The sequence below is a fragment of the Micromys minutus genome, assembly GCF_963924665.1.
Source record: "Micromys minutus genome assembly, chromosome: 1".
In the NCBI taxonomy this organism is placed as follows: Eukaryota; Metazoa; Chordata; class Mammalia; order Rodentia; family Muridae; genus Micromys; species Micromys minutus.
The window spans coordinates 77028407-77052348 of record NC_137969.1 but is presented as its reverse complement, the minus strand read 5'-3'; the positions used below and the strand labels follow the sequence as shown (position 1 = coordinate 77052348).

The following is a 23942-nucleotide window of genomic DNA, read 5'->3' as shown; positions in this document are numbered from 1 at the left end:
GAGCCAAGGGATCTGCCAAGAATCAGACATCTTAGGAAGGCAGGTTCACCTTGTTCCACCCTAAAGAGACAGGGCAAATAATTATCTCATTAATGAGATACTGTCCCATTTTCTTTTCAGAATTGTCACCCTCTAGTACAGTTGCTACAAGATCCAAAAGCATGCTTTTCTTTTTTACTTTTTGTTTTCTAAGCCTGCCTTCCTTCACACATAGACTTCACACTTTCTCTAACCCTACCACGTGACTGCCTGTGTTCTGTGTGGATGACCTACATGCCTGCCAATTCAAGTAATATACCTCCTCCCCTTCCTCCTCCTCTTCCTCCTCCTCTTCCACCTCTGCTTTCTCCTCCTCCTCTTCCTCCTCCTCTTTCTCCTCCTCCTCTTCCTCCTCCTCTTTCTCCTCCTCCTCTTCCTCCTTTTCTTTTTCTTCCTCCTCCTCCCCTCTCCCCTCTATCCTCCTTTCTCTATCTCCTTTCAGTCAACTACTGATTTATAGTTTGCCTGCCTTTGGGGAGGTTTTCTTTTAAACTCTAAAGAAACTGTGACTGAACTAAAAACAAAACAAATGCAACAAGGCAAGGTTACACACTCCTGCACCAAAGTGGTGAGGATAGGGAGCAGGAACAGAAGGCTTTCTAGGACTCGATGCTTGCCAACCTACTTCATATGTTCACTGAGATTATATGTATCAAGGCAGTAAAGCAGATTGGCAGTGGGCTTCCTATCACCCTCCTTGGGCCCCTGCACACATAAGAACACACACCAACATGAGCACATGTATGCACATGCACTCACTCACACACACACACACACACACACACACACACACACACAAATAAGAACTCTCTTTAATGGGAGATGGCTTAGTAAAGTTCTTGTTGTGCAATCATCAGAAGCCAAGTTAGGCTTTTCCTACATCCACAAAAAAAGGGCAGCACGATGTCGTACCTGCCATCCTAGCTCCGGGGTGGTGGAGGCAGAGGATCTTCAGAGTTGTGGCCAGTCCGTGTAGCTGAGTGAGTGAGCTCCAGGTTCAGTAAGAGATGAGGGATTCTGTCACAAAACTAAAATTCCTAAGCAATGGATGAAGACACTACTCTTGCTGTGACTGGAGTGATCATATCTTTCCTCAAGTTTAAAAAATTTCAACTGTCCTCTTTTCCAGTAAGCTTCTGTTCTGTCTCCATGAAATGTACTTTATCTGCTTTAATCTTCTAGGCCAGTCTGGCTCCTCCCAGCCAAAATCCTCCAGATCCTTGCTCCATCTGAGCTCTCTCAAATGTCTCCTCTCTTCCCCCAAGGATGAATCTGTCTTACTCTTCCCTCTCCCTCCCCTTCCCCTGACTGGCAGAAGTCCCACCCTATTCTCTCTTCTGCCCAGCCATTGGGGGATCAGCTTTTATTGACAAGGCAGAGAATAAATGGTAAGCATTATTTATACAAGTTTGAGACAGGAGACTCTTGACATAAGCATTACAATGCCGTGTCCCGTTGAAACAAGATATGGGGGCAGAGAAACCAGCATTTGAACAACACAAGGACAATATCCATACAGCACACCAAAAACATTATGCCTACAGTGTGGGTAAGAGCTCACTGGTTTTGGGGTGTAGGCTATGGGATAGATCTACTTGGCAGCTGAGCTGGTCACAAAAGCATGGATAGAAAGAGAAAGATCTGGATTCTGGATCCCAGGGTGTGAACTCATTTACTGCAGTGTTTGAAGGTATAGTTGCAAGAGGACCAACCTCAGAGCTAGAGTCTAGACCAGTGACATGTACTTTTCTATAGCAGTCCTGGTGTCCTGGGCAGTGGTGGCTGCACCGGGGTCTAGAGCACTAGCTCTTGCAGAGCTATATTGGCTGCGTTCTGGATACAGGGCATCTGTCCACAGGGATGGTTAGAATATAATTCCCGGGCACACAAAGTTCTGCCTCAGAGCTAGGGTCCAGAGCATGGGTGTGTGAAAAGGCACAGTGACTCCAGGGATTGGGAACCAGTTATCTCCCTGTGGTGGTTTAACTGGTATCTTGAAAAGATCCTACTGACAGACACCTGAGTCAGGTCCTCAAGTTGAGAACTGGATTACAATGGCTCTTGCATCTGAGGTAAGGACACTTGCAGAGTGCTCCCAGCATGGAGGTCCAGGCCACATAGGGCCTCAGGGGAAGTAGCAGCCTTGGTGCCAGTCCAGGGTTGGTATAAGCAGTTGTCCCATGGGAGGGGTTATAAAGCTGTGTATTCTTTTCCAGGGCTTTGCAGAAGGAATCATGATCAGTTACATCAGTGGAAAGCAATGCCAATATCTTTTGTACACAATGAGACCACCAAGGGGTCAAGGGGCACAGCATGGAGGCCCACAGCTGATGATGAACACCTCTGTCTCCCTTCTCATTTCCATGTGCCCCAGACATCACGTATCATTTCCTCTGTGTATGGAAACTCTGGTGTCTTGTTCCCCTGTGACACTTAGGATATTTACACGAGCCTTTTTGCCCTCCCCGGGGCTGCGCTGATTTGTGGATATGATGTCAGGATGCACAAAGTCTAAACCTTTATGCTCCACCATCTTTTCTAGGAAATCCTCTGCATTTCTAAGACTGTCATTTAACTATTATCCATGTTCTCAGTAGAAGATGGCGACATTTGTGGTAGGAATCTGTTATTACACAAAGCATCCTCCCTCGTGCCTGGCTGGGAGCCTTCTTTTAATAGAGCAATGGGTGCAAGCTAGCGTAGCCAACAACACACTCAGTGCTCTGCGCGGTATCATTCCAAACACTGGGTGTATAAATTACCCTAACATTCCCATGCTTGGGAACTGTTATCTTTCTTTATTCACATGGCTGAGAAGATTGAGTCACAAACAAGTCAGTAATTTAATCACCTCATACAGTTGGCCGCCAGGAGAGTTAGACAGTCTGGGTCTAGGGTGAAGCTATGAAACCCCTGTATCATGCAACCTCAGAGTTCCCCATTCTTTTTCTCAGTTGGCTTCCCTTATTCCTATATGGCCATTCTTCATGACCATCTCCTTAAACAGCCTTCCTACCTGAACTGCGTATTCAGGTCTTTGCCTTGGTCCTAAATCCCAGGGCTGGGAAGCAGCTTCACACATTCTTTCATTCCTATTTACCTTCTGAGTTTTTCCGCAGATCCTAGCCTTTTCCCCAATTTTGAACCTATCCTTGAGAGATGTCTGTGAAGAAACTATAAAATCCCAGAGACAGTGAAAATAAAATAATGACCAACACTATTAACTAGAATTCTAGAAGAATAAATTGTGAGGTTTCTTTTCCAACTTGACACAAGATATTTAGCTTTTTTATTTTACTATCCACCTGGAATGTAACCATGATTAGTGACATTTTTGGAGCACCTACTGTGTGTTTGCTATTATTTTAATAATTATATCTATGTAATTTCACAAAACTTTGTGAGGCAAGATCTATTATTATCATCTTGATTAGCAACTAAGAAAGTAGTGTAGAGAATCTAATTAATTTAGTTTTCAATAATTAAATAATTAGCCCGATAGATGACAACAAATGGAATAAGAATAGGCCTGGAGAAGTTTAAACATATGGACCAAACCCTAACCATTGCACTACAGAATGCTTGGCTCCACATGTCACACCCTCCATAAGAACAGAAATACTAACTCTTCCCATTTTTATGGAGGCAAAGTCTGCTTATGTAGCCCATTCTCAGCTAAAACTCAGAACCCTCCACTATCCATCTCTCGACTTCTGGGATTATAGGCAGGTGCCATCACACCTTTCTTTCTTTCTTTTTTCTTGGATATATTTTATTTACATTTCAAATGTTATCCCCTTTCCCGATTTCCCCTCCAGAAACCCCCATCTCATCCTCCCTCCCTACTTCTATGAGGGTGCTCCCCTACCCACCAACCCCTTCCCACCTCCCGCCCTGACATTCCCCTACACTGGAGCATACAACCTTGGCAGGACCAAGGGCTTCTCCTCCCACTGAGGTCTAACGAGGCCATCCTCTGCTACATATGCAGCTGGAGCCATGAATCCGTCCATTTGAACTATTTGGATGGTGTTTTAGCTCCTGGGAGCTCTGGTTGGTTGGTATTGTTGTTCTTATGGGGCTGCAAACCCCTTCTGCTCCTTCAATCCTTTCTCTAATTCCTCCATTAAGGACTCAGTTCCCACTTCAATGGTTGGCTGCCACCACACTTTACTATTCTTCCTTCTTTGACATGAGAGACAGAGTTCTCAGACAGCCCATGCCTGTTCCACAGGTCATTTCAAAACCATTTCCAGCAATAGTCCCCAAGTGTCAGAAACCCTCCCTGGATTTTCCCTTTTCTACCTGCTTACTTAGGTCTCTTTGCTTCTATTTTTTGCTTTGTCCCCTCGGAAGTCTACTGGAATCTTAAACACTCGCTGGCATCTCCCATTAACTGGAATTTACACTGGGAATTTGTGACTAGTACAAAGCAAGCCTTCCAAGCCTTACAACCTTAGATTGGAACTCACATCATAATCAAAGGAAATCTGACCCCAAGGGTCTTGTTCCTGCCTTGCTCAGACTGGGATGTCCAGGCATGATTCACACCTGTGCCTGTCTCCAGACCATCTCCTGTGGAAGGACTGACCTGCTGACCTCTCTGGCAACAGCTCCTTCTCAGCTGCCAGCTCTGCTTCTACAGTATCAACAGTCTCACTTTAGGGGAAAGGCCGTGATACATTTCTGGAAAGCTAATAGGAAGTTGGTTTGCCAGGCAGCCTGATACCAACGGGAGGCAGCAAAAGTATAAGAAGTGTGGCTTGGTCAGAGGGAAGAAAGTCAGACGAGTTGGAGAGGACATGGTAAGTTCATTTTTCTCTTTTTTGGAAGTAGAGGAGTTGAAGTGGTTTGTGGCTGGGGAAGACAGAAGAACGGTTCAGAAAGTAAGGACCAGCAGTAGCCATTTGGGGCTTTATGTTGAATAGCCTTGGGAGACTTTAAGGCATTTTTTTCCCCTCTCCTTTTGAAATGGGGTCTTGTTACCTTGACTCATTAAACTCACTATCCTCCTGCCTCAGCTTCCTGGGTAGCCAAGGCACAGCATCATGCTCAGTTTGCAAGCATTTTAAAAAGCTGGCTGATCATTTTGATTCTCCCAACATTCTTATACGTTTGGATAATTTCCATTTTACAAATAGAACCACGTTGGCTTACAGAGGGCAGGCACTTAACCAATGGCTACTTGCTCCTTAGGACTTGATGGTGTTGCTACCACTCTCTGGATACTCAGCAGGTGCTTTCTCCTGGAACTTGCAGGAACTCTTCAGAGTAGATCTTGGCAAGGATATCTTCTTTTTGCTAAATCTGCCTTTCTTTCTGGGATAGATGGAAGGCTGAGAAAGGGCCTTGTGGCATATCTACAACAGAACAGCTTCTAATTCTCACCCTTCCTAACCCCATCTCTAAGTATCAGGAGTTTTCTAGGACCAATCTAGAATATCCACATGGTTCTGATCTAAATTTCTATCTTTAGTGTTACTAACTCAGTTTCCTCATGTGCAAATGGGATGTAATAATAATATTCCTATATAACATCATAGTAGAGATTAAATAAGATTGCAATGAAGAGCATTTATATCCAAGGCTGGTGTGTAAACAATTAGCAAATTCTACCTACTGTTTTAGAGATGATTCTATCCCTCCTCTCCCTCTCTACTTTACTGCAACACACCTTCCCAATACTTAAAGGGAAGAGGTCACCCCCCCACAAGTGTGTGTGTGTGTGTGTGTGTGTGTGTGTGTGAGTGAGTGTGCCTGTGTGCGTGTGTGTGTGTGTGTGTGTGTGTGTATGTGGGTTTAGTAAAATAGAGGCACAAGGATGACATTTGAGCCTGCACTATTTCAATCACTATGGCAGAGAATGAGATTAATTTTAGCATGTCATTCTTCTGAATTGGTTGACATTGATATAAATGAATGAGCCATCAATTTCTTCCTTCCTTTGGGCATCCTCTTCTATTTCAACAATATGGTGGCAGAGATGGTGGCATTGTTCAGGATTCTGATGAAAGCTACAATTCCTGTCCCTAGGTGAAAATACAAATATCCACATAAACTGACCTTTATAGACAGCAATAAGAAGGTTCCTGGACTTCTGGGTGGGTTCCAGAAGACCAGTAAGATTTCTCCTTCTTTGTGGGACGCTTGGGTGCTCCTCGGTTCTTGCTTGAAAGTAGGCTGGGACTCTGCAATGAAGTGTTAAGAACTCAGTCCCAGGATTGATCTTAATAATTCATTGACAGATTTCTTCCTCCCCAAGCACATTTGGCTCTTAGGATTCAGGAATGTCACCCTGTCTGTGTGAAATCTGTTTCATATTTAGATAGTGGCTTCACTTAGGACCCAAGAGAATGAAGTTAACGTGTATCTTGTGGGCCATTTTCAAGTTCACAGGAATGTCTTCTGCTTAGGGACTCACAGTTACATTATCCTGACTCCTGCCAGGGCTTCTGCAGGCCAAGGAGCAGCTCAGGATCACTTCATGTAAGCTTTTAGCCACTTCAGGATCCTCCTTCCAGTTTCTACTGTTCCTTCTATTTTTTCTGCTCCCTGTTGTTCTAGGCTAGCAATCAGCTCTTTGACTGTGCCCCTTTAGAGCTCTGTAAAGAGAAAATTATCAGACAAGTCACAAAACAAAACTAAAACAACAGCAACAAAAACAAAACAAAAAAAAAGTGATTTTTGACCAAGGAGGAGTACTGAGCAAAGCCCCAGGGAAGGCCAATTCTATGATGAAAACTATCTTGTCCAATGCCTCTGCTGGAAAAGCAAGACAGAGGCTTTACAATGCCAGATGCAAAGAAAGTGTAGGGATGTAACTCAGCAAAGATTGTGTAGGTTTTTTAAAAATTAATTTTTTAATGCTACTATTCTGTTTAACATAATGGTATGACTAGTCTAACTTAAATATATACTTTGATTCTGAGTTTTCAGATCATGGGACTCATTCTGTTTATTTAAAATTTGCTTCGCTTAGAGACAAGCTGCTTTCTGTGTGTTATTTTGGGGGCTGACGGCTAGGATCTTGACCCTCTACCACTCCCAAACAGGAACTCCGGGGCACTAGGATCATTACTGTTACAATGTTGCAATGACTTATGATGTGTGCCTTGGTTTTTGACTTTTCATCCCTGAGGATGCTTTTATCTTCCTACCCTTCTCTGTTCCCATTGTCTTTGGCACAACAGTTCTCCTTTAACTTCCATCAGGACCACAATTAACGAGCTCTGATTTTTGTAGCCCAGGCTTCTTGTCCCTACTCATCAACACTGCTAGGTGTATCTTTTCATTGGTCTGCTCTCTTCAGAGCCCGGAATGAATGATACCTTGTTGCTGAGTGGTATTTGATACAAGACCTGGCTCCTAACTACTCTTTGAATTACTCTCCAGAGTTCCTGTTTTCAATATCAGCCAAACCACATCATATTTCTTTTAAAGTTGCCCCCCCCCACCGGTGCTGACTTCTTCCCACACAGGATAAGATCTCATCCCTTGCTTTGGATCCAAGGGCCTAGCTTTATCTTTCAACTCTTTTCCTGTTACATCCATCTGTCCTTTATACTGTCCATTCCAGATCATTTCTTTCTTTATATTCTTTGGTTTTACATTTGTCTCTGTGTTAAACTCTTCCATGCTCTTACCATGTGACAGTTTCCCCTGATCTTTTTTTTTTTTTTTTTTTTTTTTTTTTTTGCTGTAGGATTAAGTGTCACCTTCCTGCAGAGGGCTGCTTTGAAGTTCCGGTCTGGCCTAACTCATGGCCAGTCTGGTCTGTCACACAGCCTTATTTTAATTCTTCCCTGAGCACTGCTGCCCTACATTTTTGTATCTGTTTAGGGCTATGATACATGTCGATTCTATGAGGATAGAAACTGAGTCTAGTTTCATGATTTTTAACTCTTTTCCCTGGAAATGTGCCTGAGGTATTTTAGGAACTTAGACATTGTTGAATTAACCAATGGGGAAAGAATATCTAGGAAGTGGTTGTTTGGTATGGAAAAGGAAATAGTTTTGATAGCAAAGTTCCTTTAAGGAGAAAATTAAGGACTTGGGGCGTTGGGCTGACACACATGGGTACTCTTGGCATAAAAACACAAGGAACATACAATGCATTTCAGAAATCATAACAGTTCTTATTATAACTGCATTGTAGTGCTGTCAAAAGGGATGTGGGTAGTTGAGAAGTACCAGAAGGAGAGAATCATCAAACAAGAGCCATGTTTTGAAGGGTCTTATAAGTGCATCTTGAAGAGTTTGAATGTGTTGCTTAGAGACGAAGATGCCATTGAAAGCTTTTAAGTTGTAGAGCAATATGACCTTATTATGTTATAAATGCTATTTTTGGCTGGGGATATACCTCAACAGCAGGACATTTGCCAACATTTGCAAGGTCCTGTGTTTGATCCCAGCACCAAAAGAAAAAAGAGAAAAAAAAGGAAACAAAGAGTAAAAGAATTGTTTTGATTGTGTTTTAGAGAATTAGCAATAGGTAATCTCCAGAAAAGAAATTAAAACAGCCCTATGACAATTCAAGTGAAAATTTGGAAAGTGTTCAGGTTTCTTACCAGACAGTAAAGTCATTAGGATTTGATGACAGGTTGTTGTAAAGCATTAGATAAAGATCCTTGATCCCTCCTCCCTGCTCCTACTTGATGGAAGAGTTCAGTCACCATGGTAATGTAGGTGAAGAGGCTCAGGTCAAAGTTACCATTTGGTTATAAGAATTTTCATTGGTTGTGAGAATTTCCTTTAGTGCCATAGCCTTTCTGAGTCACACATAAACCAGAAAGTTACACTGAAATTTGCTTTTCTTTTAAATAGTAGTTGCTATCCTCTAGGGTTCTTGAGGCATAGCGCCTATGGATCTCCACATCTCCCCACTTCTCCCCCTGTTCCTACATCCTATCTGTGTGGGGTTAAGAGAGTCAGTCCAGCTCCCCTGGGGATGCAGAAGAGGAGCCATCTTGCTCTCACATCAAGGAGCATGAGGGAAAGTGTCAAGGATATATATTTGATATCCTCTGATAGTTTTTAATTTATCACACTCTTAGCATTTAGCCACTCTCTTAGCATTGTTACTTTATTTAGTTTGGCTCATTTAGCTTCATTCAAATTTTATTATTCCCTCATGTGTATAGAGAAATCCATAATTCATTTTTTAAAATGAGTTTTATTGTGGATATGTAAAGTATACAGCATGATGTAATGGGATACATACAGCTGGTCAAATAGTTGGCATATGAAGCAGATTTATGTCCATTATCCCACTCAGTTGCTCAATTTTAATTTTTTTTTGGTGTGGTAAGAACAGCTAATGTCTCATTTAACATGTATAATCCACAGGTAGTATATTTTTATTACCTCTATGTTTCTGTTGCATACTAAGTTTCTAGAAATGTCTCAATAAATCTGCTACTGTCAGGAATAAATTAAATAAGAATATTGTTTTTTAGCTCTTCCTTATGGTCTATAACATTTTGACTAAGACACAATCTCTATTGCTATCATAGGTACTAAATTATGATTATCGCTCATTTACTAATTTAACAGTTTCTGTCTTTCAAGTAGGCATCTCCTGGTCATTAGTCTTTCATATACTCATCCAACCATTTGTTGGTAGAATAGTTGTCATTCATTAAGTATTGGTTTTGCCACGGCCAGTGATTCAGACTTACTTGTGTATAGCTCTCGCTCTTGAGTGTCCCCACTAGTGTGTCACCTTAAATACAAATGAGGACATGATAGCTCCAAGGTGTGGTTGAGAAGGACAGTTTTATTGTAGATATGAGGGCTAATACAGCCAGGTACATTTGAAAGGAGCCAGATTGAACCAGGCCATGGGAGGAAAGGTTGGGGGAGCAAAAGAGGAAGAGAAGGGAAGGGAAAAGAAGATGAAAGCCCAGAAAACAGAGGCCTAGAGCAAGCAAAGAGAAGAGCTGAGAGAGAGAGAGAGAGAGAGAGAGAGAGAGAGAGAGAGAGAGAGAGAGAGAAGAAGGAGGAGGAGGAGGAGGAGGAGGAGGAGGAGGAGAAGGAGAAGAAAAAGAAGAAGAAGAAGAAGAAGAAGAAGAAGAAGAAGAAGAAGAAGAAGAAGAAGAAGAAGAAGAAGAAGAAGAAGAAGAAGAAGAAGTAGTAGAGGAGGAGGAGGAGGAGGAGGAGAAGCAAGATCACAAGGCTGAAATGGCAGTTTTTTATAGGAATGGGAAGCTGGGGAAGAGGACCCAGTGTGAAGAGCTAAGAGGAGCTGTAGGTACTTTGGAATGATAACAGGTACCACAGTTAGCCGTTTGTTTCATATGCTGCCATAGTTTCTTTGGGACTTGACAACGTGCATGGTCCTGTGTCTACTCAGTATCCATGCTGGGAGCCTCATGTTCTAGAGCAAGGCCAGAAATGGAGATGCTGATGGGGCCTTATGCAAATAGATGACTATAAGGTCTAACCAAAGGAGAAAATAGAACCATAAAATCTGGACTGCACCAAGGGCAGATTGAGGGGGAGTCAAAGGAACACTCAGAAAAATTGCTCAAGATATTAGAGAAACAGTACGTTAGGCAAAATGAATTGGTCTTCAGCAAGTCCTAGTGCACAGTGTTCAAGAAAGGTAAAGATGGAAAGTGTGGTGATTTTCAGGTTCATGATAAAGTTCAAAAGAGCAGTTTGTAAGAAGGTGGAAACTGGGGCTGAAAGGCAAAGGGGAGGAGGCAAGGGAGTTGAGAACATTTAGCAGAGGAAGCAGAGAAAGCCAAGAGGATCTGGACAGCAAAGGTCAAGAAGGCACATCCCTTCTGAACTGCAGAGCTGTGGTCCCCTCTCTGTGGTCAGCTCTGTGTGCCACCTGTAAGCAATGGGACTTCTACATGCTGATACCTCTTCCTACAAATGGGAGGTGAAAGGGCAAAGGTTCTTTCCCCCCAACCCCTGCCACCCCTGCTCCCTCCTTTTATTCCACGGCCGTTATCAAATATCAGATAGCCAGAGTGCTTCTACAAGATACATGCAGTCACAGGATGTTATTCAAGTGACCCAATCTCAGACTCTTTTCCAGCTACTTCCAGTCTGAACAGGCTGCCAGACAGCATGAAAAATTAGCAGAGTGCATGGCGGCGTTTCCTGAGAGGCATTTCCTCTTGTTTCAACACTTGTTTAGTCAGATAGACAGAGTCCTTAACTCTTCATCATCCTGGATCCAATACTATCCCTAAAGACGTGCTGTGAAGCAGGATCAGTTCTAAAGACAACCCACCACCCAAAGGGCACTTTGGAAGAAAACAATTTCTAAGTTAGACTTTGAAATACCACCACCCTTCATATCCACATGTGAAGCTATGTTGCCTGCGATTAAGTCAAGGGGCAACTTTACTGTTGGTCCATAGGTTTGACTTTGGGGTCCAAAGTGTGGTCAGAATGAAGGGATCCACCTGGGCATGGTGGTTTAATCCCAGCACTTGGGAGGTGGAGACAGGGGGCTGAGGAACTGACTATATAGCAAATTTAAAGTTAGCTTGTACTAACTGAGCACTACCCCAAGAATACATGAAACTGTGAGCCTTTTGGAGTTTGATCATTCCAGATAAACATCTTCATTGTTCCTGAAGCTCATGAGCCTGTGAAACTAAGAATGCATGTGTTGACATGATGTGCATTTGGCACAACTCTTAAACTCACTGATGGGAGGTGGTGGCCATTGAAATGTTAACTACAACACAGTCAACAGTTGTGCCTGAGAAATACAAGTTTATATTACTGTATGCAGTAAGAACTCAGACAAGATGATCATTTTAGAACCTGCCAACAACATCTTTGAAAGTCAATAGGTTTGGTATGGCCTCCACAGCCTTGTTAGAATAGGACCCAGACAGCGATGAGAAATCAGAAGAAAGAAGAAGGTTTCTAACACCCTCCTGCTGGAAATAAGAATTACCCCAATTTCATTGGTTGTTTGTGGATACTAAAAGGAAGTTTTCTTTTTTGTTTCAGGCCGGCTGCCCAAAAGGTTCTTGGAAGCCAAGACTCCAGAGTGTGGTCCTGGGAGCTGTTCAGCTCCTCTGGTTCAGTGCTTTGATCTCTGGTAAATGCTAGGTTAACTTCAGCTGATCCTGAGTAATCAGGAGAGATCCCAGGGCCAAGTAAGGGCAGCTGTGAGGCATGGGAAACTGTTCACACCCAGAGTCCTGAAAGAAAAATGCCCCTGACACCATCACATTGGTCTACAAGGCTTCAGAACCCACAAGCTGATACACCCAGCAACACCATCGTCATTAGGAAAGGCAGACACAGGCCCTTGGCATTCTCAGTGACTCACAAAAACATTTGAGTTTCTTTAAACATCATTTTGGAGGCCGGAAAGAATATTCAACCACTAAGGGCACTTGCTGCTTGTCCAGAAGACACAGGTTTAGTTTCCAGCACCTATATCAAGTGGTTTACAACCTCCTGTAACTCCAGTTTCTGGGGACCTGACACTTTCATGCTTCCACCAGTATCTGCACACAAGTAGTGCTCATAAGCACACATGGGCACACACACAAGATAAATCTTTTTGAAAAATAAAAGTAAATTTTTCAAAGTCAAAGTAAGTGATTTGATATATGATATTGATACATTCATCACAGCAAGCTTTTGGGTAGCAAGCCTGAAACAAAAAAGAAGACATTAGTTGATAAAACAATAATACAATGCTGAATATGTCAAAATAAATCCTCCTCCTCCTCCTTTCCTTCTCTCTCTTTTTAAAGAGAGGTAAAGAGTACAGCTGTGTACATCATGCCTGCTTGCCTCCAGAGAAAAGCCTCAAGGCAAAAACAACACCACAGAGGGGCTGGTGAGGAAGGTGGAAATATGGCTGGTCCTCAGGGGCAGTGGAGGAGGGAGTCAAACAGAAACAGAACTCTGTAAACAGGAAAGGAGTTGTTCCCAAGCCTGATTGCTGGCATTGTCCACCTCTTCTGGAGAACTGGCCTCTCTGCCCCGCGAGCTCCTTCTGGCTCCCATAGCAACTTCTGTATCAGAGGGAACACATTTTATTAATCTCATTCGATACCATAACCACTTACAAAGAAGTGTACATTTTAACGCTTGAATAAGCAGATTTGGAGGAGATGATTTATCAAGGAGAAACAGCTAAGAGGTGTAAAGCGTGTCACTGCAAATTGGGAGATGTTTCTAACCCTAGCCCTGCCAAAGCCTTACAGCATCTCACTAATTCAGTGGGGCTATTTGGGGTCAAATACTGTAATTTATGATGAAGGTTAAGGAAGGACCCACAATCAACTAGACTCAGAGTGCTAGGTATGGGTCACATCATAGAAACATACAGGGCAATAAGAAAGGTAGATGCCTGAAAGGAGAAAGACAAAGTTTACCTGTAGCCAAAAAGAAAAGCATAAGAGGAGAAATTTACCAGGGATGAAGGGGAAGGTCACCAACATAGTAGGAAGGCCAAGAAGGTACGGCAAGGAAGTTGTCAGGTGTGGTGGTGCAGACTTGTGATTCCAGTACTTGGGAGGTGGAGGTAGAGTTCTAGGCCAGCCTCAGCTATGCTGTAAGATGAACAGAAACATATAAACAAAGAAGCCGGTGTTCTATCTGGAAGAAAGTAAACGTGGTGGGCCCTGAGACTGAGCCTGCGGGAGGCTCCAGATCCCGGTGGGCGTCTCATTTCCCATGGCCGTGGCAGCCCTCCCTCCAGCACACGTTCATGTGCTGTTTCGTGTGAGCTCTTGGACAAACAACTCATATGTCCCCTTTGTTTTTTAAAATGGAAATAGACTGAATGGCCTCTAAGTTCCCCTCTGTTTCTGGTATCTTGGGATCCCAAATCTTTTAACATCCAGAATCTTTCTTTTTTTAAGATGTATTGATTTTATGTATGTGAGTACACTGTAGCTGTCTTCAGACACACCAGAGAGGGCATCAGATCCTGTTAGAGATGGTTGTGAGCCACTATGTAGTTGCTGGGAATTGAAATTAGGACCTCTGAAAGGGTAGTCAGTTCTCTTAACTGGTGAGCCATTTCTCCAGCATCCAGAGTCTTTTAGAGGAGAGTGCTTTCTTGTCCTGGCTTTGAATTCACTTTGAAGCGAAAAAATAGAAAACACTGACAACACACTCTTTTTCCCCTAAAATAAAAATCAGGCAAAAAATAGCCTTGTTCTCGGCATTTGTTCATCTTCTTTGCAGAAATAAGCTTAGGATCAGACTCTGCCCAGTGAGTGATACTAACCTATTTCTCATTTCCACGCCCAGAGCTTGTAAACCGGAAGGAAGTGGCCGCATGGACCTATAACTACAGCACAAAGGCATACTCGTGGAATAACTCACGGGCATTCTGTAGGAGGCACTTCACAGACTTAGTGGCCATCCAGAACAAGAATGAAATCGCTCACCTCAATGACGTCATCCCGTACTTCAGCTCCTACTACTGGATTGGCATCCGGAAGATCAACAATAAGTGGACCTGGGTGGGAACCAATAAGACTCTCACGGAAGAGGCTGAGAACTGGGCCGACAACGAGCCCAACAACAAGAGGAACAACCAGGACTGTGTGGAGATCTACATCAAGAGCAATTCGGCCCCTGGCAAGTGGAATGACGAACCCTGCCTTAAACGAAAGCGGGCCCTGTGCTACACAGGTGAGATGTCCTGAGCTGACGCCATCCCCTAAAGACACGCCTTTCCTGGTTGAGGAGGTGTGGCCAGTAAGTCATGAACATGGAATCACAAAGTCACACATGAGAAAGTGCAGAACTACTCAGTATTACTGAGCCCCTTGATTATCCCCCTTATTACTGATGGCACGGGACTCAGGAAAGGTTTCTTTCTTAAGGTTCTGAGGCTCCCCCCCAAAAAATTTACAAGACAGAAATAACATTAAAAATTACTGACAGAGTGGTGCTATGTCTGTACCTGTCAACAAGGTGCAAATTTCCAAAACACTGGTATGATCCATCCCAAACATCCCATAATTCTAGACAGTGACTAATGTTTTGTGCCCTGCGATGTACAGAAGTTTCCTATGGGAGAGACATACCATGTAGACAGGAATATCGCAATGTGATATTACGTTTACTTGCTGAAATAATTATCTACAAGATTTTTCAGGTCTCAGCACTGATGACCATGAGAAGATTTATTCTTTGAGTCTCTGTTAATCTCTTTCCTGGAGACCCAAAGAAATAGACATGTTAAATGGCCTGGAAACAGTATGTGGCTACCCCACCAGTGACACCACCAAATCTGTTTCCTAACCATCTTGGAGTACAAATTGCCATCAACGCATGGGTACTTTTAGTTAGAAAACTGCAACCCATTTTGTGGGATATGAAAGAGTTCCTCTGTCCACACATCTACCTGTGACTGCATCTGTGGCTCTGCGTCTATGCACAGCTGTGCCCTTGTTTGGAAACACTGAATGTGCCATCCAACAAGAAGCTTATAGTGCTTCTTTGATGACTTTAGCATTAGGCACCAGTGTTCTAAATTCTACATTTAGGACTTTGCTGTACCACGATGCATTAGCGTAAGATGAGAGGAAATTCATCACTCTTTCTAAGAGACATTGTTATACTGAATGCCTACTAGTACTGAATCCCGATCACATCCAGGGTCACTTTATGTCATTTCGTTTGTGTCACTTGCTTATTTAGGATTAGTCACACTGTCAGCTGCGCCCTTCCATTGCTCTTATCCTTGTGATGCTCTTCCTGGGGCACAGGCTGACCCTCTAGATGGCACTTGAGAGGTTGGCATCTGTGTCCCATTTCCTGTGAATGCCTGTGATCCTGACTTTTTTTGTATCCATGCAGCCTCCTGCCAGGCTATGTCCTGCAGCAGCCAAGGGGAGTGCATTGAGACAATTGGGAGCTACACCTGCTCCTGCTACCCCGGCTTCCATGGGCCAGAGTGTGAATACGGTGAGGCTGGAACTTGGGCGGTGTTACTCCAGAGAACTGTTGGTCTTATGTGAGAGACAATGTCAGAAAGTAAATTAAGATGGACTCTCACTACCAAATAAAGACAGGAGCTCCAAGGCTGCCTGCCTGCTCATACAATTAATTTGGGATAAACATTTGGGATAATATCATTTTATTATGGAAGAAAACATTCACTCATGATATTTCACAGAGTAAAAGAGACATAGGAAGGAAGGAAGCCTTAGGGCTGGTGAGATGGCTCAGCCGCTAAGAACACTGCCTGCTCTTCCAGAGGATCCAGGTTCAATTCCCAGTGCCCACGTGGCAGTTCATCACTACCTATAATGCCAGTTCCAGGAGTCTTGACACCTTCACACAGACGCATACGCAGGCAAAACATCAGCGCACACAAAACAAAAATAAACATTGAAAAAATTTACATGAAAGCCTTAATATATTCGATTTTTTAAAAAGTTGAGTTAATTGAGCCATCAAAAAAAAAAGTAATAATTTTCTAAGATGCTGGTGATGCAAAAGAACTAGATTAGGGTGGAAGGCTGGGGCCAGGAGGCTGGAGAGAGAGAGGAGGACTACGGCTTCACTGTGAACAGAGCAGAATGGTTTTACAATAAGAAAAAAATCAACATTGTGTTCCCTACAGTCCAAGAGTGTGGGAAATTCGACATCCCACAGCATGTTCTCACAAACTGCAGCCATCCTCTGGGGGACTTCTCCTTCAGCTCACAGTGTACTTTCAGCTGTCCCGAGGGCTATGAACTGAGCGGCCCCAGCGAGCTCCAATGCTTGGCTTCTGGGATCTGGACAAATAACCCCCCACAGTGCAAAGGTACATCGGCCTTACCTTTTCCATCCATACTAACTACTTAGAACCTGGGAGTTCATTAATGGGGATGGTGGGCTTTCTGTTACAAACTTGAGACATAGGGACTAAAAAGGTGTTCCCATGGTGGGGAGCCCTGGTTGCTCTTCCAGAGGATCCGGGTTCAATTCCCAGCACCTACATGGTGATTCAGAGTTATTTGTAACTCCAGTCCCAGGGAATCCATTGCCCTCTTTTGGCCTCTGCAGAGACCAAGCAGACATGTACTATCCTGACATATGTGCAGGCAAAGCACCCATGCACATAACATCTTTTAAAGTAAGTTAAAAATTAAGCTTGAGTAATAATAAGGATCTGCATTAGATGGACATTCCAGTTACTACAGTTATTAGTCAAGCAGGTTAACCCAAATTTTTATTTCCACGATGCTTCTCCTACCGGCAGAGAGGTGGGAGTTACTTATTTTATCCTTAGGGGACACATTGCAAAAGGACTTCTTTCCTTTTGGTACTTGTAAAACACGGGTGTTTGGATCTCTCAACGGTCATTGAGTTCTACTTAACCAAATAAGAATGACCTTAACTGACACCCTGAGCAAGGATAAGTACCACGGAATCCTAAGGCACCGAAAGGTTGGATAAAACTTGTCCTAGAGTGAACATTAGATCTCCATACTTATTCTTGGCTTCCTCTCGCTCAGCCCTGAGCAGTCCTGAGGGAGGAAGCCCGGCTATAAAGCTGTCTTTCAGGAACATCCCGCAATGTAGCTTCATTGTGCAGAGAGAGCTTCACTTAATTTGGCCAGAGATGGAATAATGGAACACCAGTGGTGGGAATAATTCCAGCTCCTGAGTGTAAAAGGAAGAGTCAGGACATTGGAATATAAAATACCACCCCCGAATCTTAGCTGTATCATAAATGTAACTTGGAGAATCTTGGAGAGAAGCTATCCTGAATTGTCAATTTTTAATTTTCCTTCCATCGGCTACTGAGTTAGGTTGTTTAAATCTGGAAAAGCAAAGAGCTTATTTTGCTTGGACCAAAATGAAAAAGCTTTTCTTTCCCCATATCCCCATCCCCAGTTCCAGAATGGTGTCGTCCATACATCTTCTCTAAGAGATACATATCAACCCATAGACCTTCAGGGACAGACTTACAGCCTTCAGATGTTTTACATAAGAGGCCAAAGGCATCCATGCATAAATAAATGCACAGATAAATAAACTTCTAAGTCAAACTTGTAACACACAAAGAGTGCTAAGAGCTCAGAGGACTCTTTTGACAAGGTCAGACCACTCTGAGGTCTGGTACTCCATGTCTGAACATCTTCCTGGCTCCATCTAGTTTCCATAGACCAAGCCATGCTGTTCCCTGTGCAGATGGCCTCTGTCGATCCAGATTGTTCTTCCATTTCTTTCTCACTGTTTTCTCTGTTCAGCTGTGCAGTGTCAGAGCCTGGAAGCCCCTCTCCACGGAACCATGGACTGTATGCACCCATCTGCTGCCTTTGCCCACGACTCCAGCTGCAAATTTGCATGTCAGCCTGGATATCGAGTGAAGGGCTCCAGCATACTCCGCTGCACTGGCTCTGGTCAGTGGAGTGAACCGTTGCCAACCTGTGAAGGTCAGACTACTTCTCACTGCTTTCAATATAACCTAGAAGGAGTCTTGCCATGGTAGAATGACCAGGGACTCTTAATGTCAAGGCAACCTTCTCTAAAGTTGTATGTGTTCAACCTCTGAGATTTCCCATCTGTGAAATGGGGCTAAGAATTGACAGGTACATTGCAAGAATTAAGCCCAGGAAATGCACACAATGAAATGGCAAATGTGAGCAGGACATGGTGTCACATGGATGTAATCCCAGCACTTGACAGCCCAAGACAGTAGGGTTTCTGCAAGTTCAAGGTCTGCCTGGATTGTACCATGAGTTGGAGGATAGCTTGGGCTAAATAATGACACCCTGTCTAAAACATAAATTAAAATAAAGACAAAGTAAAGAGAAAGAGCAGCAAATATACAACACAGAGGATAGACTTGGGCACTTGCTTATTTCAGGCTCTGCCTGTTTCAATCACACCCCTCCCCATCCCATTGGCTGTGCCTCTGCAGGGCAATAGCCTATACTTGAGAGGAATTAAAGCAGTAGCCACAGGGATAATAGAAGATCTGAGGTCAAAATCTTTGGAGGTAGGCTCTGCAAAGGAATAAGTAAACCTGCATTGCAGAATAGCTGTGGGGCTATCCTGGGTGATTACATAATACGTGGAGACTGAGTGGTGTTCAGATGCTTCATCCCTTCATCTTACAGGGCAGGGATGGGGGAGAGAGTTGAAGAGTGAAGCCTGGATTCATAAACTCCTAGACCTGGATTTACAAGCCAGGCTCAAATACCATTAGCTGTTAGACTTCTGGGAGAGGCTGGGGCAATGGTTCCGTGGGTAAAGTACTTGCTGTCTAAACATAAGTACCTGAATTTGTACCTCAGAATCAGCATGGAAGAGGTTTGGTGGCATGTGCCTATAACCACAGCATTTGAACAGGGGAACTAGAAACAGGAAGATCCCTTGAGTTTGCTGGCCAGTCAGTCTAGTCACAACAGCGAACCCCATGCTCAGTAAGAGACTTTATCTCAGAAATGAGGATTTAGAGTGATAAAGACACCTGACGTCAACCTCTGGCCTCCACATCAACACACAGGCGCAGTTGAACACATGCACACCCACAAACACAAGCACAGGCATGTCAACACATTAGATTTGGGAGATCATATGACATTTCTGACTCTCATTTTTCTTGAAGAATGACCAGAAGGACATTTGACCCTTACATGCGCTGATAAAAATTAGAGGTCAGGGCGAAAAGGCGGTATCTGTGCTCTGTAAATCCGCACATGTCTAGAGATGCAACTCCTGCACAGAAGGCTGCCAGGAAAATAATTTTAGTCAGAACTATGGTGATTCAGAGTATATCTGTGTGCAGGAACTCAGTTTGGGCTGCACTAGCTTGGCAAACAATGTCTGATTGGCACCTTGTATTCTAGGGACACAGCCCTCATGAAGTCATTCTATAGCACTAGGGCATGGCATGTGCAACAAGCCACACCCTTTCATTGCCCTCCTCAGAAGCCCACACTTTCTGTGCCTGATCTTTTAGAATCCAGTAAACATTAAACGAGCAACCAGAATTTACCAGAGTACTGGGCTCCGGAATACAGTTCTGAAGGGCTCCAGCATCAGAGAGACTGGTGTAACTGGGAAGAACTGCATTAATGCTCAAGAAGCTCAGTGCAGGATGTGGGAGAGCCCACACAAGGTGTCTCTACCCCTTGGGGTGGACGGGGATGCCTTCTGAGAAAAAAATAACATCAAAACGCGGATCTGAAGAGAGGCAGGCAAAGGGGGACATGGGAAGGGTAGTTTTCCTTTGCGATAAAGAAAGATTGGAGGGTTTGATTACGTGGGCATGTGGGCAGGACAGCAGCATCTTCCAGGACACTCTCCTAAAAAAGACTTAGCATCTACCATTTTGCCCTTCAGTCATTGCATGCGAACCCCCAGAGAGCCCCATCCATGGGAGTATGGACTGCTCCCCGTCTACAGGAGCCTTTGAGTACAACAGCAGCTGCACTTTTCACTGCGCGGAGGGATTCGTGCTGAAGGGAAAGGATGCCATTCAGTGTGCTGACTTGGGGCAGTGGACAGCCCCAGCCCCAGTCTGTGAAGGTACTGTGTGACACTCTTCGGCTATTCTCCGGGGCCTCTCGGGCACTATGGGCACTTGGCACTACCATTTGCTTATCTGTCAGACATTCATGAGATATGCTGGGCTCTCTGTGTTTGGTGCCAAGGATCAAACAGTGGGCAAAGCTAGTTTTAAGTACAGTGTTCAGGACAGCATAGTTCAGGCGCAAGTTGCTTTGACTCACGTGTCAGGGGTGGGTTGAGGAGATCGGTGCTGAGGAAAAGAATGTAAGTGGAACGGCATGAGATGGTATAAGAGGAATGAACAATGACTAGTCATCTCAGGTTTTTGTTAGCAAGCCTTTAGACCTTCTGGGTTCTGTGACTTCCATTAAAATGAGACACCAGTAAGAGCCTTACCAACTTGTGTTACCAATAGTTGAGAGTCAACGGGTTTTAAGGACTTGATTCTGCTGTCAACCTTATAAACATAAAGAAAGCCATGATAAAATGGTTATTTTATAAATCCCAAGTCTGCAGTCTTATATAACAAAGGGACCCTGTTTCAGTGTTCTTTGTTTTCAGTGTTTTGCTCCAAGATAGAAACTGAGTCATAAGGAGGTCACTGGGATTGCCTTCTTTTACAAGGGATAGTTGTACAGAACCAAATTCCAGACGTACATGGCAGCATCTTCTATCACCATTTACTGGTACTCTTAAACAACTGTGGGAAGCCCTGAATTTGTGTGTACCCTCATTTCAAAATGAGCTATTGGTTCTCCGGAGATATACAAGAGTATATTTAGTTCCACAACAGCACTGTTCAAATAATAAAATGTGGAAGAAAGTGAACATCGGCAGATGGTTGGATAAAGAAAATCTGGTATTAACATATACTAGAGTACTCTCCCACTTTAGAAAAGGAATTCCATCATATGCTCCAATATAGATAGACCTTAAAAATGATCATCCAAAAATCAAGTAATCTATGACTCTACTTACTTAGGTTTAAAGCATAAAACCGTGCCTTGTGGTGGTAAAAAGGTGACAATGATGAAATGTGTGAGGATGTATTGTCTAGGAGACATAGACATTCTTTAAAAGGGTCACAAGGGATCACTCCAGCCACTTTGTCTTCCAATGAGTAAATATCAAAGGACACAGAACAGATATTTGGATATTTTCTTAATCATCTGGAATCAAAGCCTCAATAAGTCGTTTTATAGTCCTTGCTTGTGTTTCTACACCAATAGTCAAGGTCTAGAGCTGCTGCACAGCCTTGAAGCTAGCTCTGGTGTCTGCCAGTGCCTCTGCTGATGCTTCTGGGCTGGTAACCAGGGTTTACTGAGCAGTTCCTGTAATCTTAGACAGTATGCCAAGAGGGAGTAACAGCTATTATTCATATCTTAAAGGTGAAAAATATAAAATAAGTATGTTTTCTCCATATAGAACTATCTTCTATTTAAAGACTGTAGTACAGTGAGAAGGACCAGGTAGGACAATGGGAATGAAAATGAATACTGTATAATCATCTGTGGCTGCATGTACATATGCATGTGTACATATAAAATATCATACTGCAACACATCACTTTGCATTCTAACATTGTTTTCCAAAAATATCACAGCTCGACCAGAACCATAATTTTTATTCTGCTTTTCCATTGAACATTATATAGAGATGCACCTCCAAAATATTTTGCAAGTAAAACACATAAAACTTAAGAACCATGAATATTCCTTTCATGAATCCATAATTAAACTTTCAGCCCCATTTATGGTTGTTTTGCTCTTACAATGTCTTGACAACAGTCTGATTTGATTTTTGTTATGCGCTTTGATTTTATGCTTTTTGGAGATTCTTGAATCCAAGGTATAATAGCTTAAGATTTGTTGGTAAACATTACCAAACTGTCCTATGCTGGCTTGGCTAGCACTGGTCCAAACATTTTTCCTCGTGAGATCCATCTAGCAGCGCTGACATTAAATGTCAACCTCTTTAACTTCCAAGTTAAACAAGCCCAACTCGTGAATCCTGAAAGACAATGATCAGTGAACTGAGTCATTCAAAAAAATCAATAATCTGTGATCCTCCCTATATAGTTTGTTTAAAGCTATAAAATCATGGAGACAGAGAGTCGGATGGTAGAGGAGAGGGAAAGAGGAATTACTGTTCGTGAGAGCGGAGTTCAGCCTGAGACCAGAAGAGTCCTAGAGATGGGGTTAGTGAAGACTGTATGAAGATACACACTGAGCTAGACAAAAGAGGGCTGAGGTCAAGGCCAACAACACTTCCCTAGGATTGGTCCCTTACTCCCCACCTTTCTCACCCCTTAGCCTTGCAGTGTCAAGAGTTTCTGGTTCCAAGTAAAGCCCAGGTGAGCTGCTCAGACCCCTTCGGTGCCTTGAATTACCAGTCAGTCTGCAGCTTTTCCTGTGATGAAGGCTCACTCTTAGTGGGAGCAAGTGTGATAAGATGCCTGGCTACTGGACACTGGAGTGGGGCTCCTCCCGAATGTCAAGGTAAGAATGTATTCTCCCCCATTTTTCTGAGTAGTAAGTTAGAGGCAGTATTCTGAAAGGCTGTGTCTGAGGTGGTAACTGGGTAGGGTATACCTTGAAGCTGGCTGAGAAATTAGCGAGTGCTGCTTGTCACTAACTCCTTCATCCTCCACCCCAAGGACCCCAGATACAAATGTCATCAGAGACTAAGCAAATGTCATGAGTGTCGGGATATTTGGCAAGGGACACTAGCAATGCGGTGACCATTGCACTGTCTTAATCAGAATCTACATCAGGACTGGCAGGCTCCTATCACAAGTGGTACTCACTAAACACGGTATCCAGAAAGAAAAAAAATTAACTGTGAGTGTCTGCTCCAAGTCTGATCTGACACTTCCTTTTTCGGGGCCGTGGCATGCACTGGAGGAATGAGAGGGGTAGAATTACAGAATCTAGCAGTAAGCATTCTCTGTGTAACACTGGAGAAACATGCTTAGGCTAGAGTGGGGAGCGATGGGGAGAACACATGCTGAGAACTGAAGGATAAAGCATTCTCGAAAGAAAGCGAGGTGTGGCCTCACTGGGACAATTTAGATCTGCGTTAGACAGTGTCAAGACGCTGGCATGTCCCGTGAGCAACGTAACAGCCTTTATGAATGTGTGATTTTCATATGTTCTAGTTTCTTTCTCTTTCACTGTACCCAATACTTTAGCCGGATTTATAGCAAGCACATTTAACGAAACAGGATGATTTGTTTATAAAAACTACGAATAGATAAGAAAACAGAGAAATTAAAATATGCTCTTAAATATCAACCAGCCAAAGTAAATATTTCTAGCATTCTAGGATGAAGTGCCTCTGATGTGTTCTCATCCATTATTCTTGTATTAGCATATTCATTGTGCATACTCCATTTTGACAATATACTGAATATGTGCAATATGAAATACTTCTGTGTTATT

General features: G+C 43.3%; 1 protein-coding gene across 1 annotated transcript in view; it reads left to right on the top strand.

The window, feature by feature from the left end:
• Window positions 1-4828: 4828 nt before the first annotated feature.
• The window catches only part of SELP (selectin P), a 32170-nt gene continuing 13056 nt past the window's right edge, over window positions 4829-23942 (top strand). The window contains exons 1-8 of the mRNA XM_080921066.1: window positions 4829-4844; window positions 12019-12109; window positions 14287-14673; window positions 15847-15954; window positions 16616-16801; window positions 18234-18419; window positions 20335-20520; window positions 22815-23000. Coding sequence (XP_080777192.1) covers window positions 4842-4844; window positions 12019-12109; window positions 14287-14673; window positions 15847-15954; window positions 16616-16801; window positions 18234-18419; window positions 20335-20520; window positions 22815-23000 — 1333 coding nt within the window. The 5' untranslated portion in view covers window positions 4829-4841. The remainder of the gene's footprint in view (window positions 4845-12018; window positions 12110-14286; window positions 14674-15846; window positions 15955-16615; window positions 16802-18233; window positions 18420-20334; window positions 20521-22814; window positions 23001-23942) is intronic.